At 41.4% G+C, this 14,792-nt stretch overlaps 8 protein-coding genes across 8 annotated transcripts; 7 read left to right on the top strand and 1 right to left on the bottom strand.

Moving 5' to 3' along the window:
- Nucleotides 1-152: 152 nt before the first annotated feature.
- On the top strand, nt 153-1,045 carry BATDEDRAFT_4790 (uncharacterized protein; the record flags this gene model as incomplete). The annotated part of the gene is made up of 2 exons (XM_006677641.1): nt 153-716; nt 788-1,045. Coding segments are annotated over 2 exons (822 nt in total), but the record flags the coding sequence as incomplete, so codon positions are not given.
- Nucleotides 1,046-1,451: 406 nt separating this feature from the next.
- Nucleotides 1,452-3,083, top strand: BATDEDRAFT_34770 (uncharacterized protein; the record flags this gene model as incomplete). Its single annotated transcript, XM_006677936.1, has 3 exons — nt 1,452-1,726; nt 1,810-2,390; nt 2,453-3,083. The coding sequence occupies 3 exons, from the start codon at nt 1,452-1,454 to the stop codon at nt 3,043-3,045; spliced, it is 1,449 nt and encodes a 482-aa protein (XP_006677999.1). The 3' UTR covers nt 3,046-3,083.
- A 499-nt stretch (nt 3,084-3,582) lies between these two features.
- BATDEDRAFT_19206 (uncharacterized protein) lies at nt 3,583-4,338 on the top strand (the record flags this gene model as incomplete). The annotated part of the gene is made up of 3 exons (XM_006677742.1): nt 3,583-3,706; nt 3,777-3,908; nt 3,995-4,338. The coding sequence occupies 3 exons, from the start codon at nt 3,583-3,585 to the stop codon at nt 4,336-4,338; spliced, it is 600 nt and encodes a 199-aa protein (XP_006677805.1).
- A 177-nt stretch (nt 4,339-4,515) lies between these two features.
- BATDEDRAFT_87728 (uncharacterized protein) lies at nt 4,516-6,976 on the top strand (the record flags this gene model as incomplete). The annotated part of the gene is made up of 4 exons (XM_006678153.1): nt 4,516-4,698; nt 4,756-5,038; nt 5,130-5,591; nt 5,679-6,976. The coding sequence occupies 4 exons, from the start codon at nt 4,516-4,518 to the stop codon at nt 6,974-6,976; spliced, it is 2,226 nt and encodes a 741-aa protein (XP_006678216.1).
- A 233-nt stretch (nt 6,977-7,209) lies between these two features.
- BATDEDRAFT_87729 (uncharacterized protein) lies at nt 7,210-8,710 on the top strand (the record flags this gene model as incomplete). The annotated part of the gene is made up of 3 exons (XM_006678152.1): nt 7,210-7,706; nt 8,014-8,161; nt 8,249-8,710. The coding sequence occupies 3 exons, from the start codon at nt 7,210-7,212 to the stop codon at nt 8,708-8,710; spliced, it is 1,107 nt and encodes a 368-aa protein (XP_006678215.1).
- An 823-nt stretch (nt 8,711-9,533) lies between these two features.
- Nucleotides 9,534-10,280, top strand: BATDEDRAFT_23925 (uncharacterized protein; the record flags this gene model as incomplete). The annotated part of the gene is made up of 1 exon (XM_006677811.1): nt 9,534-10,280. One exon carries the CDS (start codon nt 9,534-9,536, stop codon nt 10,278-10,280), a length of 747 nt encoding a protein of 248 aa, XP_006677874.1.
- Nucleotides 10,281-10,342: 62 nt separating this feature from the next.
- On the bottom strand, nt 10,343-12,252 carry BATDEDRAFT_16244 (uncharacterized protein). Its single transcript, XM_006677713.1, has 4 exons — nt 11,970-12,252; nt 11,433-11,513; nt 11,226-11,329; nt 10,343-11,151 (listed from the first exon to the last, which is right to left on the bottom strand). Exons 1-4 carry the CDS (start codon nt 12,130-12,132, stop codon nt 10,543-10,545), a joined length of 957 nt encoding a protein of 318 aa, XP_006677776.1. The 5' UTR covers nt 12,133-12,252; the 3' UTR covers nt 10,343-10,542.
- A 127-nt stretch (nt 12,253-12,379) lies between these two features.
- BATDEDRAFT_87731 (uncharacterized protein) lies at nt 12,380-14,689 on the top strand (the record flags this gene model as incomplete). The annotated part of the gene is made up of 10 exons (XM_006678151.1): nt 12,380-12,526; nt 12,611-12,755; nt 12,843-12,975; nt 13,062-13,176; nt 13,270-13,473; nt 13,554-13,631; nt 13,669-13,933; nt 14,026-14,165; nt 14,276-14,401; nt 14,480-14,689. 10 exons carry the CDS (start codon nt 12,380-12,382, stop codon nt 14,687-14,689), a joined length of 1,563 nt encoding a protein of 520 aa, XP_006678214.1.
- Nucleotides 14,690-14,792: the final 103 nt, after the last annotated feature.

The raw sequence follows: 14,792 nt of genomic DNA, 5'->3' as shown, positions 1-14,792 counted from the left end.
TGGCATGAATACGGCCGTGACTGTCCGACACCATGCTGTCAAATAGTTGGAATTCAATATGAATAGATTTGGAGTATACTTTGTTTTTGACAATCCATTGCCAATACAACAATTCGACTAACAGATCGATTCAAATGGCACTCTCACCCTCCAAGGCATTCCGACTGGCTTTGATCCAACTCAAAGTGACTAGTGACAAACATCTCAACCTTTCCAATGCAAAGTCCATGGTACTCAAAGCTTCAGCTGCTGGTGCCAATATCATTGTTCTTCCAGAATGCTTCAACTCCCCTTATGGCACATCTTATTTTCCAACCTACGCCGAACCAGCTACAAAGGAATCGCCAACCTTTGCGGCGTTATCGAATATGGCTCAGCAGGCAGGTGTGTACCTTGTGGGTGGATCGTTTCCCGAGTCATCTAGTGGCAATCTGTACAACACTTGTACAGTCTGGTCTCCTTCGGGCTCGCTCATCCAAACCCATCGCAAAGCGCATCTTTTTGACATTGATATCCCTGGCGGTCAAAAGTTTAAGGAATCGGATGTTCTGACTGCTGGTGATGGGTTGAGTATGGTTGACACCGAATATGGCAAGATTGGTGTAGGCATTTGTTATGATATTCGGTTTCCAGAAATGGCAATGATGGCTGCTAGAAAGGGTTGCATGGCTATGGTTTACCCAGGAGCCTTCAATATGACCACAGGCCCTCTTCATGTAAGCCCACTTTGTTCTCGTATAGTTTTGAATAGAAGGATTAAACTTGGATGCATTACATGATGCTTTAGTGGGAATTGCTACAGAGATCTAGGGCTTTGGATAACCAGATCTATGTAGCTGCATGCTCTCCGGCTCGAGATGAAACTGCTTCTTATATTGCATGGGGACACTCTACAGTGGTCGATCCCATGGGTGCAGTCATTGCCACCACAGACGAGACAGAGTCTATCGTGTATGCAGACATTGATCCAAAAAAGGTTGAGCAGACTCGACAAGCCATTCCCGTATACTCTCAGCGCAGGTTTGATTTATATCCAGATGTGTCTGCTTGAGAATCGATTAAAATAAAAACCTGTATTATATATTTTATCGATCTGAAGCAAGAATCAAAAGCCATGACAGTCTGAAAGTGGATTCATTGAGCCATTGCACGATATTTGTAATAGTCGGATTTCCCAAATCGACACATTTACCCATTCAACTGTTATTGGGATGAAACTATTAAACCGGCTCTTGCCATCAGCAACATCTCTTGTATTCCCAAGACGGCTGCTTCACTCTCGACCAACTGCGTTAGATTTGAAGAGACTTGCACCTCAGTTACAGTGTATACGCTACAATAGTACTTCGACTACACCATTGCCTAAACCCAAGTTATCCACCTACTCGACAACATTCAAGATTCTCATTTCAACAGCACTTCTTCTAACAGGCGGTGGGATTTATATTGTCATGAACAAATCATCATTAAATATCCAACCCACAACAGAATCCCAACCCTTGGAGGCTATTGATTGCTCGGATCTTCCTCAAGTCAAACATATGCTGACGGACGACCAAATCATTTCGATCCTTACCAAAAACCAGCTATTGTTTAATATGAATCATGACAATCAGAGTAGTGAGCCAGCACCTGTTGTGAGGATTGATGCAAATTCTGTGGCTAGCAATCAACCCATTGAGGATTACTATGCGCATGTCAAATTCGGCAATGGTGTACTCTTGGGGTAATTTTATCGAGTCTGCTGTATGATTTGCAGTGAATCTTGATCTAGACAAGTGCTAACCTAATCTCTTGTCTAATGTCAAGAATGTTTGATGGTCATGGTGGACCTGAATGCGGGAAAATAGTTCAAAAATACCTTCTTGCTTATGTTGCCCAGAGTATAACTGAACTTGGCCTCCCATCCAAACCTGATTTACCAGAATCATCTCCCGATCGCCATCGTCTCATCAAAAAAGCGCTTAAAAGTGCTTTTACTCGTCTTGATGCTGACATTACCCAGGGAGCATTCACCACCTACGGCAACGTTGCAAATCAAGTCACCTCAAAGGGCACAATTGCTTCATGGGTTCTTGGACTTCCTGCATTCACTCGTAACGAATGCATTGCCAGCTTGCGTACGGCTCTATCCGGTGCATGTGCTATTGTAGCTTACATTGACGGCGAAGACGTGTATGTTGCTTGCACTGGCGACTGTCGAGCTATTATAGGTCGTAGTGTTGACTACTCTCCTGATAATTCAAAAGCGTATTTAAGCGTGGCTCTCAGCGCAGACCAGACATTTAAAAACCCGAAAGAGTATGCTAGACTAATGGATGAGCATCCCGGTGAAGATGTGATTGTCAAAGGTCGTATTCTTGGTGGGTTGATGCCTACTCGAGCATTTGGTAAGTTGTGCGCTTTTTAAACCGCTTTGTTGTAAGATACCAACTCGTTGTTGATTGGATAGGTGACGCAAGATACAAATGGTCGATTCGTGACCAACGAGTGATTCTTCCAAGCCTCTATCCAGATGGTCGTCGCGGAATTCCAAGACATTACAAAACTCCACCGTATGTCACTGCCGAGCCAGAAGTGATTCACTATGTACGTGACAAAAATGACAAGTTTATTGTTCTCGCCACAGATGGACTCTGGGACGAACTTGACGAGGAAACGTGTGTAAAAGTTGTTGGAGGAAGTTATGAGCAAGGTAATGCTGCAACAGCCCTGATGCTGTCTGCATTAAGTGCTGGTCGGGCAGTTCCTGATCGTGATCGTATTAGACATATACTGTCTATTCCACGAGTCAAAAGTCGAAGGTATCGTGACGATATCACCATCAATGTAGCATACTTTGATCACAGCAATGGTATGATTGATTTCAGTACTGATCTGGATACAGACAGTGCTGGGGATACCATACAAGGAGGAAATGTTAAGCCAGTAGATGTGGTAGATCTAAAGCTTGCTGGACCAAAACGACACCATTTTAATTCCTGGGTTCAGTTTTTGTACCGACAGCCCCCTCCCAGTTCAGATACTTTTCAATCCAAGCTGTGATGGCTGGTTTTGAATATAAAATAAAGTCGAGTACATATTACACTATTGTGGCTACTGGCAAAGATGGCATTTCCCCCTGAGGGTGTGTATGATGAGTAGCCAAGTTGTCTACAAGTCAAAGTTGGACATTTGCAGCCTATCCAAGACTTGACACCAATGTTTGTGAATCGCCTTTGTCGGTTGCTGGTACAGCCGGGTGTGCATTGCATATATAACAATGTTGTCTAGTCTTCTATTCATCCTATTTGAAATAACAATTTTCGAGTCATTGGTTCTTAATTCAAACAGTTTTTGTGTAGACTTGAAACTGTATCTGATCTGACATGGTTTTTTGTGTATAAATAACCTTGTACAATGGAAACAAGTTTGATAAACTTTGGTTGACCATTATTCAAGCTCCATTTTCCCATTCTATTCCCGTCAAACAACGTAGACATTGCTAACATTAGTCATCAACTACTTGTTTGCATATTCACCAACTTGGATGCCTAAACCAAACCAGTGCCAAAAATATACATGACTAGTACTACAAAAACCATGTCGTACAATGCAGCCAAGCCACGTCCAATTGTTCTTTGTGGGCCCTCTGGATCTGGCAAATCCACGCTGTTGAAGCGACTGTTCAAGGAATTTCCAGAGCAGTTTGGATTTAGCATTTCTCGTAAGTTGTGGTGCTTTCAACGTCTACTGTTACTTGGATGCTATATGTGTTGACTAATGATGTGGGATAGACACATCTCGTAAACCTCGCCCAGGTGAAACTGATGGTGTCGACTACCATTTTAGCGAGCGGGAGGTTCTCAAGACAAAGATTTCTGAAGGGAAATTTGTCGAGAGTGCCGAGTTCTCTGGCAACATTTATGGTAAGCCCAGTCTCATTCGTGCTAGGGTTGATACGACAAAACACCAAGACATTATCCATTGAATTCACTCGACTTGTCAATGATAGGTACATCGTACCAAGCAGTGCAGAGCGTACTTGAACAAGGCAAGAATGTGATTCTCGACATTGACATGCAAGGAGTGATTCAATTGCAATCCAGGGTGCAGTCGGGAACCTCGCCTTTCACCAACCCGCCACTGTGTATCTTTGTAGCACCACCATCAATTGAAAAATTGAAGGAGCGACTGACTGGTAGAGGAACAGAGACAAAAGACTCGGCAGAAGCTCGACTGAATGCAGCGATCAAAGAAATGCAATGGGGAAAGGCCAATGGAAGTGTGGATGTAGTGGTAGTCAATGATGAGCTGGATCGAGCCTATGCAGATTTAAAGCGGGCAATTTTCGAGTAATTCTCATGTAGAGGGAATGAAGATACGCTTTACAATTACTATTAACTGACAAGCTGCAATCTAAAGAGTGTCTGCAGTTGCTGACCAAGCATTTATAGACGCATGAGTCATTCGATATGATGAGCCTCGAAATGCTTATAAACTGGAATTTGAACTGCAAACATCACTACTTTGAATATGGTTGATTCCACAAAAATAAAAAGAACTGTCAACAGAAGAGCTAGAGCTGCAGAAAAACTGAAGCAGGAGCAATTGCTATCTGACAATGGTGCCGAGTCTTCAATGCCTATTGCAAATATCATTGCATCGTGCATTCAGTCTCGTTTTCACGTCGATACATTAGAAACTTTGTCCAAAGAGGTATCTTGCACTTGCAAAAGCATGTTATAGCACAATGTGCATACTAACACTTTATAGATCAATCTTGTAGGGCTAACAATCCAGCTCTCGACTGGAAGAGTTTTAATCAACAATGCTGACTTGCTGCTAAAACCGACTACGCATTATGGGCTTGTAGGCAGAAATGGAACAGGAAAATCCACACTGCTTACTGCTATGGCCAGTGGTGTGATTGCTGGGTTTCCTACTACAATTAGGCCATTGATGGTTGAACAGATTGACGATGCAAGCGATTGCACCATCTTGCAGGAAGTGTTATCTGCCGATACTTACTTGACCGATCTCATGCATGAGCGTGATGGTAAGGCTTGACTGTTGTGTAGACAGGCTACTGTAGTTGAGCCATTCTTTACTTATCAACTGTACAATCGTTTGCATACTCCAATAATCAGTCCTTACAACTGCGCTAGAATCGCATGATAATGCGCAGATTGCTAAAGCAATGCATGAGCTCCGTCTTACTGATCAGCTTCGAATTGTCGCATCAGCAGACAGGACTGCCAGACTTCGATCTGGTAAACGAGGTTGGGTAGCTCGCCAAGACCTTCTCAAGGCCGAGCAAAACCTCACTATCATGGCATCCATTTCATCTCTTTCGCTCCATGACACTCCAGAAACCCTCCTTCATGATGCCCAGGAACGCCTTGCAGCTACATGCAGTAAAATTGCTGCTGTCGGTGGCCATGGCCGTCAAAGTTTTGCCTTGAAGGTTCTTAAAACCATGAATATTGCTGAAGGAAAAACACACTCTCCTGATCGACCGATGAATGAGTTGTCAGGAGGTTGGAAAATGCGAGTGGCTCTTGCTAAAGCTTTATACGTAAAGCCCGATGTTCTCTTGCTCGACGAACCGAGTAAGTGACCCAGCAATGTGTTGGACACTAATGTGGCAATTAACTATGCTAATCTACCAGTATTGTCTTTTCATAATAATTTCAAAGCAAATCACTTGGATTTGGAAGCCATTGTGTGGCTGAGAAAGTATATTCACTCGATCAAGGACATTACTGTCGTTATTGTTTCGCACGATCGTAACTTTCTCAACTATACTGTATCTGAAATTATTTGGTTACGTAACCAATCTCTCTCGATCCATACAGGAAACTATGACGAGTTTGTTGAGAACCACCACAACAGTCAACTGATGAAGCAACGCATGCAAAAGGCACAACAGCGTCAAATTGAGCATATTCAAGACAGTATAGCTCACGCACAGCAGGGAGGAAATATGAAGCAAGCCATGTCGCGCAAGAAAAAGTTGGATAGGTTTGGGCTGCAGCGGAGTGCAAATGGACATCGGTTTAAACTAAACCGAGATTTGGTTGGATATCATCACAGCGTAAGAGAAGCCATCACGGTGGACAGAAAAGAGGAGCCTGTTGAGTTTACCATTCCACTGGCAACAGCACTAAGACATACTGGGACAATGCTAATTGGTATGGATAGTGTGACGGCTACCTATCGTAGTTTACGCGGATCAGGTAAGCAGAGTGTTGGTGCATCTGCAGGCCCACATCAAATCCTTCAAGATGTATCCCTTACTGTAGAGATAGGCGATCGCATTGTCATTGTCGGACCTAACGGATGTGGTAAAACCACTCTAATGGAGATTATTGCTGGCTCGAATAATGAAGCCAAGATCAGTGGCCAAATAAATCGGCACCCCAATCTAAAAGTAGGATACTTTGCTCAAAGTCATGTCGATTCTCTTTCGCATATCCATGAATCTGCCATTGAATATATTCGATACGCTATGCAAGATCATTTATCTGGCCATCTGGTTGCATGTGGGCGTGGCGTTGGTAGCAGCTCACTGGCAAAGTCGAATGGAAATGATGCGATTGTTGGGTTGGACGGATTGACGGACCAAAACTGTCTCGAGTATCTTGGTCGTGTAGGTCTTCCAGCGTCCATCTCTCGTCAGCCATTATCAACTCTTTCTGGTGGCCAGTGTACTCGAGTTGTTCTTGCCTGCGCCATCTCTCATGCGCCACAGTTGCTAGTGTTGGATGAGATCACTAACCACTTGGATATGGAATCCATTGATGGGTTGCTTGAAGCATTGGAAAATTGGGATGGAGCTGTGATTCTTGTATCGCACAACGAATTCGTTGCTGAGCAAGTTAGGCGGAGCGAGGCTGGCCGTATGTATTTGCTGGAAAAGGGCCGACTGGTGCAGCTAGAAAATGGAATTCAGGATTATCTCGCAAAGACCCGGCATAAGTCTGCAAAGCAATAGACAAGGCTGCTGCTCAGAATAGCAGTCAAAAATGCTTTAAGCATTGTCAGGGTTTAAAATCACGAGAAATCACATGTAGTATAGCCGCAGGTTGCCAATGAATCAAGCTATGACAACAGTCAAAAGTTTAACACCAACTTATCCGCGGATTTCATCACATCCATCGAGTGTAATTGACATACTCACTTTATACCATATCCTGGCAATCCTGATTCAATTTCAAATATATCCCAATGCTAAAACTCAATCTAAAGCGCTCACACATTATTCAAATAGTTGCAGTCAGCATTGTCCTGTTGTTTTTGGTGATATTTGTTCCAGTTTCTACCATCCTGAATAATAACGAGGCCAACAAAAAGCTTCAACAAGTAGCTACCGTCAATGGCGATCCATTCTCGATTCTTTCTAATGGAACTCCCTTTGATGGCATACTTATTATGGGCAACGTCACCAATGTCGATGTTGCTGGATTCAATTTCAAAGTGCACTTCAACGCTTATCCCTGGGGTACATACAGTCTACAAGACAATTCCACCAACTATGCTTACAACCGACTTGCTAGTGATGTTTTACTGATTGTCGGTGGAAAGCAAACTGCCATGAAGCAAGGGTCTATTATTCCATCATTTGATATAGCTATTCCTATCGATGTAGGCCAGCCCAACTTGTATCCATTTGACAAGTACAAGACATACTTTGATATCGCTTCGTATCGGAACAGTTTTTTCAAGTACGTATACTCCAAGTCACTTAATGCCTTGCTCTTGGTTATGCATGCTCGTTCACTCTCAATTTCCATCATCTACTGATCAAGTGGATTTTTTGAAGTGGCGTCTTGTTGACAAGTGCATGTTTTATCAAAGTTTGCCACTATTGGTCGATTTTGAATCCTATTTTACTGTCAGATTTGTCGGAAATGGAGCGCTTCTGTATTTATGATGAGATTGGCTGTTTATGTATTCCGACTTGTTTGATGTTCCATTTCACGTGAATATGGCTGTAATGTTCGGAGTCTATTCTAACACTTTATCCAACAGTCAAAGCGTTCCTCTAGTAGCTGGTATTGTCGGAGCTGTTCAGTCGTGGACCGTTGCACTTGAAATTGCAAATGCTGGTGGAACTAGCGGCATTATTATTGTAGATACATTCATTGAGCGATCTTGGACCACAAAGTTCTTTTCCATGGTAACGCTGATCTTTCCAGCTGATTAAACATGTGGCTTTGAAATAGTTTGATCACTAATTCATTGCTCGTTGTATTCATGTACATAGATTGTAGTGATCATCATGTGGGCTCTATCGCTATCTGCCTTTACTTTAACCATTACACTTTGGCTACGAGATCGTAAAGTTGAGCCACCTACAATCTCCATTACAGCATCACTCCTTTTTGCCTTGCCTGCTCTGCGAAATTCTCAACCAGGCGCACCTGTGATTGGAAGCTCTGTTGATGTTGCCGGGTTTATGTGGAATATGGTTCTTGTCGCTGTGTCTTGTCTACTGCTAATTATCAATTACATTACGAAATACAAGCGTGACAAGGTCAGATCAGACCCTCCTATCAACGGATCTTCGAATACAACCCTCGCTTCCGAACCCCATTCTACTGTTGTAAAAGTCACTGGTATGCAACCAACCTATTCTCCACAAGAGCATGGGTTTTCTCCACATCGTAATGGTCAGAGCCAAGCCATGAGCAATACCCAAAATACTCTATACGATTCCCGGTCCTAATAGATTTTTACTCGACTGTTTTTTAAAATAGTCAATACATTTACTTGATTCTCTCGACTTGCTACTGGTTTCAATCCATCATCAACTTTATTTTCTAAAAGTTTTTGTTTATTATGCTTTAATGAGGCTCGTCAAATATCCTATGGGAATATTGTTTTTATCATGATGAAATGAATGTTTGATTTTTAAAATCAGTCTGCTAGGCTACTCACAATGTATCTTGTTTTTGAAGATCGCAGACATTAGATGACATATCAATGTTCATCATAGTCGAAAAGTATGTCAGTTGATTAAAGATGTAAAGGGATGAACCAGTAGCTAATTGCGCTGTTTTATTAGGGAAGAAGAAAACAAGAAAGCTATATGGGTCTCAGTTCAAACATCATTGTTGAGTCCCTGATTATTATATATCTTTCAACAGAGGTTAGGGTGATATCAATTGGTAATCACAGCCCAAGCACATGCAAAGGGTTCATAGTGCAATCAACACTTCAAGTCCCACAGACATACACTATCAATGTTCAACAATTTTGGGACAGCTGCAGATACTTTACCAGCAACTAATTGTAATGTTCAAAGAGCCGTTTTGGGTTCGACGTAGTAAATTAAGCATTCAATTTGTGTGTGTAAATCCAGTTGAAATCACCCTGCTTGAAAGGCTTTGACTGTCTATACCGCAACCATTGGTATCAAGCTTTGCGAGAATTAAGATCTTCAGTCAATGCTTGAACAATTGAGACTGACTGAAAATGGTTATTGCAAGGGTACCTGCCAAGCAGCAGATTGACCATAAATAGACTCGATTTGTTTGTTAATTTTAGACATGACTAACCAATCCATCTATTCAACCACACCGTGCGAGTATACTGGCTCGTGCACTTCCATTGCTCCCTGTATCATCAGAGGCAAACGAATTCAACTTGTTCCTATTGATGCTACCCATCTCACGCAGGAGTTGATATCCAGTTTTTACATCTACTCATGCACCGGAAATGATTTATACAAGTACATGCCATCTGGTCCATTCACTACTAAAGAAACCTACTCTACTTACTTGGAATCATGGACAACTGATCCAACTAAATTAATGTACATGATTCAATCTATTCCAACTGACTCAACTCAACCCATTCCTATAGGTATCATCTGTTATCTTGAAATTCGTCCCAGTTTCCATGTAGTTGAAATTGGCCATATCTGGACTGCACCTCAGTTTCAGTCTCAACAGATTGCTTTCGAGGCTACATACCTTTTGACCCGGTTTGCTATCGAGTATTCTCATTTTCTTCCCGACGAGTTTCTTTCACCAGACGACCCTTGTGTGAATGGGTTTGCTCGGGTTGAGTGGAAAACACATCATTTGAACGTCCCTAGCCAGAAATGTGCTCTGGCATGTGGATTCCAATACGAAGGTACTTTTAAAAAACATATGCGTTTTAAAGGCATGGTGAGAGATACGCTGTGGTATTCCATACTAAATGACAATTGGCTCGAGACAAAGAAGTCCATTGAGAAACGGGTATCAGAATTAAAGCCACTTGTTCTCAAAACGGATTCAGGATCACTCTAAATCAACTCTTATATTCAACTGCTTCCAAATAAACCCAATTACAAAACCATTTGAATTATTTTAGGAAATATTTCCAAATATTATTGCTAACCTATTCACAACTTGAAAAAAAATGGCCCACCTCGCACTGAAGTAAAAAATAAGACTTGAATGGAAAAGAAATGGAAAACAAACCAGTGCGGTGACTGCTCCAGCAACCAGGACAATATCATGCCGAGCATCACAAAGAACGAAACTCAAAATACATAATTAAAACCTTAAGTTATCTATGCGGAACTGGATCATTTCCCTTGGCAAACGAAGCCATGGCCGAATCTCCCAAAAGGGGATCATGAATCTCCCAGTTATTTCCTTTTCCTCCAACGCTAAACTCCAAGTCTTCCTTGGTGATTGAATCCCAAAATTTGTACACCATCATGACACTCAGCAGTGTAAATATGGTGCCAAAAAATGTACCATCCACATAATGTTTTGTCAACTCGCAGATTTGGGGACTAAGAGCAAAATTGAAAACCTGTCCAGCAATGAAAAAGACAACACCAAAGGAAATGTCTGCCAGTGGCCAGCGGTCTTCAAGAGAAGTGATCACAACCGAGACTTGGCAAGCAATGTAGATGAAGACAAACGCGCCACCAAAGACAAAGTACCAGATCCACAAGAAGGTAGGATTCGTTTTTGAAAACCCAGCAACGCTTTGGAATGTTGCGATACTGATAAAGAAGCTAACACAAAAAATAACTATAGAGGAAATACGAAGAGTCCAAAGAGAAAGTCGAGTGCCATCTTCGATCCATTGAAAGGGAACAAACCCATTAACAAAGAGTGCCCAAAGAGTAGCCATTCCCAATCCAATATGCGCAGCCACAAAGTACTAGAGTGTATTCCAATCACCATTAAAGTGAGTACAATATAACTAACAAGACAATTCAAGGTAGCGAGACTTACAAGGTATCCATTAAAAGATGTGGGAATAATGCCAGAAAGAACAAAGAATTCGACTAGGATTGTAGCAGCATAGAGATAAAAGAAAAGAACAATTTCCTTGCGGCCTTGAGGCATAAGTTTAAAGAGCAAGAACTGTCAGTGCTTATCACAGTATCCAGTAGAAAATTGGAATTTCAAACATTCGTGTGCACAAAAGACTAAACATACCCACAGCCGTGTACTTTGACTTGATATGAAAAATCATGATAGAGGTCATGACCAAAGCAACTAAATGGATCATCAGAGTAGCTGAATGTGGAAAGGGTATCAATATCCAGACATGTTATAAAGGTTAGTAATGAAATAAGTGTATTCAACGGGAGAGTCGGTTAGGCGGAATCTAGAGGGATGCAGTGAAAGGGTGGGCCTGGAAGGAATTACAAATCAGTGGTGGCTGTAATCAGTTGCTTTAGTATGTCGGAGAATGGCATCAGCCATTTAACAAGAGGTAGTGCCATAAACATATCTGCAAACCTAGCATATCAACACTAGGTATGGATGGGCAAGCAATGCAGTCGAATCGGGGTGGATATAGTACGATTGTCCCGAGTCATGTAGTATGAGTACACCAACACCACAAAGCATTACCAAACTGATTCTGGAAAGGCAGGGTTTGTCAATGGACTCAAGGATGGAGATTCTATCCATCCTTGAGAGTATCGTTGATTAGTAGAGCAATAGTCTATTGGATCGATATCGACTTACCAGGCTCAAAAACAAGAGTACTGGCCACTTCTACATTACGGGAATAGCATATTGGTTCTACACTGGAAGAGCCCACTAGTGGACATAGTGGCATTGCTAGTTGATTGCATGCATAGTCATATGAGCCAAAGGCAAACTTGGCTGGTGTGTTGATGTACGACATGGCCAATGGTGGAGCTGTCTATTGTGAGTGCTGTTTCCCAAGTTCAGATAAGTCTAGAATAAAGAAACTTCCAGAAAGCTCTTTACAGCAATACAGTTTCTCCAGCAATAGTTGTGATCGCTTCACTTTCACAGTAGTTGCTGTTGTGGTCAGTCAAAACTTCCGATTTGTCGTTTAAAGTTGTTTCCTTTCCACGTGACTTAACCCGCCTTCTTGCGATTTCATCAAATCCACTTTTTGGCTTATCATGTTCTCCTCAAACACCTCCCTCAACGACGTATCTATTGCTTCTTGTTGGAAAAAAGAGTCTGTATTGGCTTCAACTTCTTGTCAAACTTCCCCTATTGAAACGACCCATACCGCTGTAGAAACAACACGCTCTTGCTCCATTCAGGTACTTGTGGCAGGAACACAGATTAGCATGTACTTGGTTCACAGTTATGCATGTTCTCACCAGTATTATTGCTACTAAATTTAGATACAAACTGATAGTGAACCTATTTCAAAATCTAAATTGAACTCGACCAAGTTGGATTTACCCTCTTTGGTTTCGTTTCTGACTCGCGTTGAATCAGATATCTCGTCTCTCCTGCTACAGAATATCAAAAGCACTGCTTTTCATGGTAAAGTCTTGCTATATAATAATGGTTTACTACTTTAAACCCATTTCTATGGTTAGCCTGCTGTGATGTTGATTGATTTGAATTTAGGCTACAATGTCAAATGGGAAGACGAAATTGATTCAGTGAGTTGTTTAGCTACATTCAACCACCCACACAAACTTCCGGGTTTGAGCTGTACAGATTTGTCATGGAACAAAGCCGGCTCAGTCATTGCCACATCGTGAGTTTTATCTAATACAAATGGAGCCTTTTTATCATTAGTACACTACTGTGAATTTAAACACATGTCACCGTATTTGAACACAGACACGGTCGACTAGACCATACTAGTTGGTGTGCACATAAAGGCATGATAAGTCTTTGGAGTATGTCGTATCGAAATCATGGTTTTGATGCATGCACCTTTACTGCAGAAACGTCAGTATGTATAATACTATGATGTTCATAGATGCACCGACAACATACTGGAATTTAAAGATTGATTACTCAAATCTCATTTATTTTATTCATGCAGAGCTGTTTGATGAGTGTCGCATTTCATCCAGACATTCCATCTATAATTGCTGGTGGTGCATTCAATGGTGAAATCACTGTTTGGTCCACCACAGACCCACAAAATCCAATTATTGCCTTGTCATCTTCAACCGCTTTAGCACATCAAGAACCCATTGCAAAAGTCGTATGGATCCCAAGCTCTACTAAACACGGCCAGTTTGATGTAGGTGCATTTAAAAATCATTTTTCAAACATGCAATGCTTTTTTGACGTTATAATTGTACTTATCGAATGGTGCCATAGCTCATGTCCGTGGGAAATGATGGAAAGATACTCATATGGGACTTGGACAATAAACTTTCTAAACCAAAAGCCATGCAAGTAGTACAATTTAAATTTATATATAATGCATCAATAGCTTAGTATGGTTTTATTTGTATTAACAACCAAAGCTTATTTCATTCATGCATTTCTACTTAGATCTCAAATCATGCTGAGCAACATTTCAAGTCGAATACGCCAAACTACAGTCAAATCTAGACTAGATTCGCCAGTGGGTATTACATCTATATCTGTTTCAACACACAACACTCAAGACTACCTAATCGGTACAGAATCTGGTCATGTATTGAAATGTACACTTGCAAATGTGACGCAAATTTTACCAAAACAAGAGGTTAAAGGTCGGTTCAGTCATTTACGCACGTTGCATTCTGATTTCTTATATGAATAGACTGTTGGCATTGCTAATTAAAATATGTGTATTTTGATCTAGAAAGCTTACCAAATGTAGTTTCACTGGCGTATATGTCGCATGTGGGGCCAGTCCAGTCCATTTCACAATCAGCATTTCATCGGAATGTATTCATTACTTGTGGCAGTGATGGTACCATCAGACTATACAACCAACTACAGGTATAAACACGGTATTTTGCATATTGGACTAATCTACTTTTACATTAATTACTTACTAGAAATGCCAATCTATGCATTACCTTGTATACCAATGGATTCAACTGGTTTAGCCCAAGCCGATCATGACATGGGAGCCTTCGGAGCAACCAATTTGTTCAGCCCAATGGTCACCCTTTCGATCTGCAGTGTTTGCGTGCACAACTCAAGAGGGAAATATACATTTTTACGACCTAACTGTAAGTGAGATACGAATCAACTTTGTCACCATCTCAAGTAGCTTTGCATTGACTTGTTGATTATAATGGTGCTGGTAGGTATCACAAAGTACACCGGCTGTAACGATCAAAGCTACAGAATCTACTGTCAAAATTGCGCCAGTAGGGTTATTTAACCCCATTAGGCCCGAATACTTTGCAAGCGGTGATGCCGAGGGAGTACTTAAAATATGGCAACTTAGTACGCTACTAACTCATGGCGGTGATATTGACGATGATACCTTGATCAAACATCTTGCTCAATCTTGAATGAAGATACTCTTGCCAAAATATTCAATCAGAAAGCAAGTGCAGATTTACCATCCATTTCAGCAATAATAAACAATGAATAGATTTCAAGCTCTTATTGAAC

This window comes from Batrachochytrium dendrobatidis (genome assembly GCF_000203795.2).
Source record: "Batrachochytrium dendrobatidis JAM81 unplaced genomic scaffold BATDEscaffold_4, whole genome shotgun sequence".
NCBI classification, from domain to species: domain Eukaryota; kingdom Fungi; phylum Chytridiomycota; class Chytridiomycetes; order Rhizophydiales; genus Batrachochytrium; species Batrachochytrium dendrobatidis.
The sequence above is the reverse complement of the archived record's forward strand: the minus strand, read 5'-3'. Positions and strand labels throughout refer to the sequence as shown.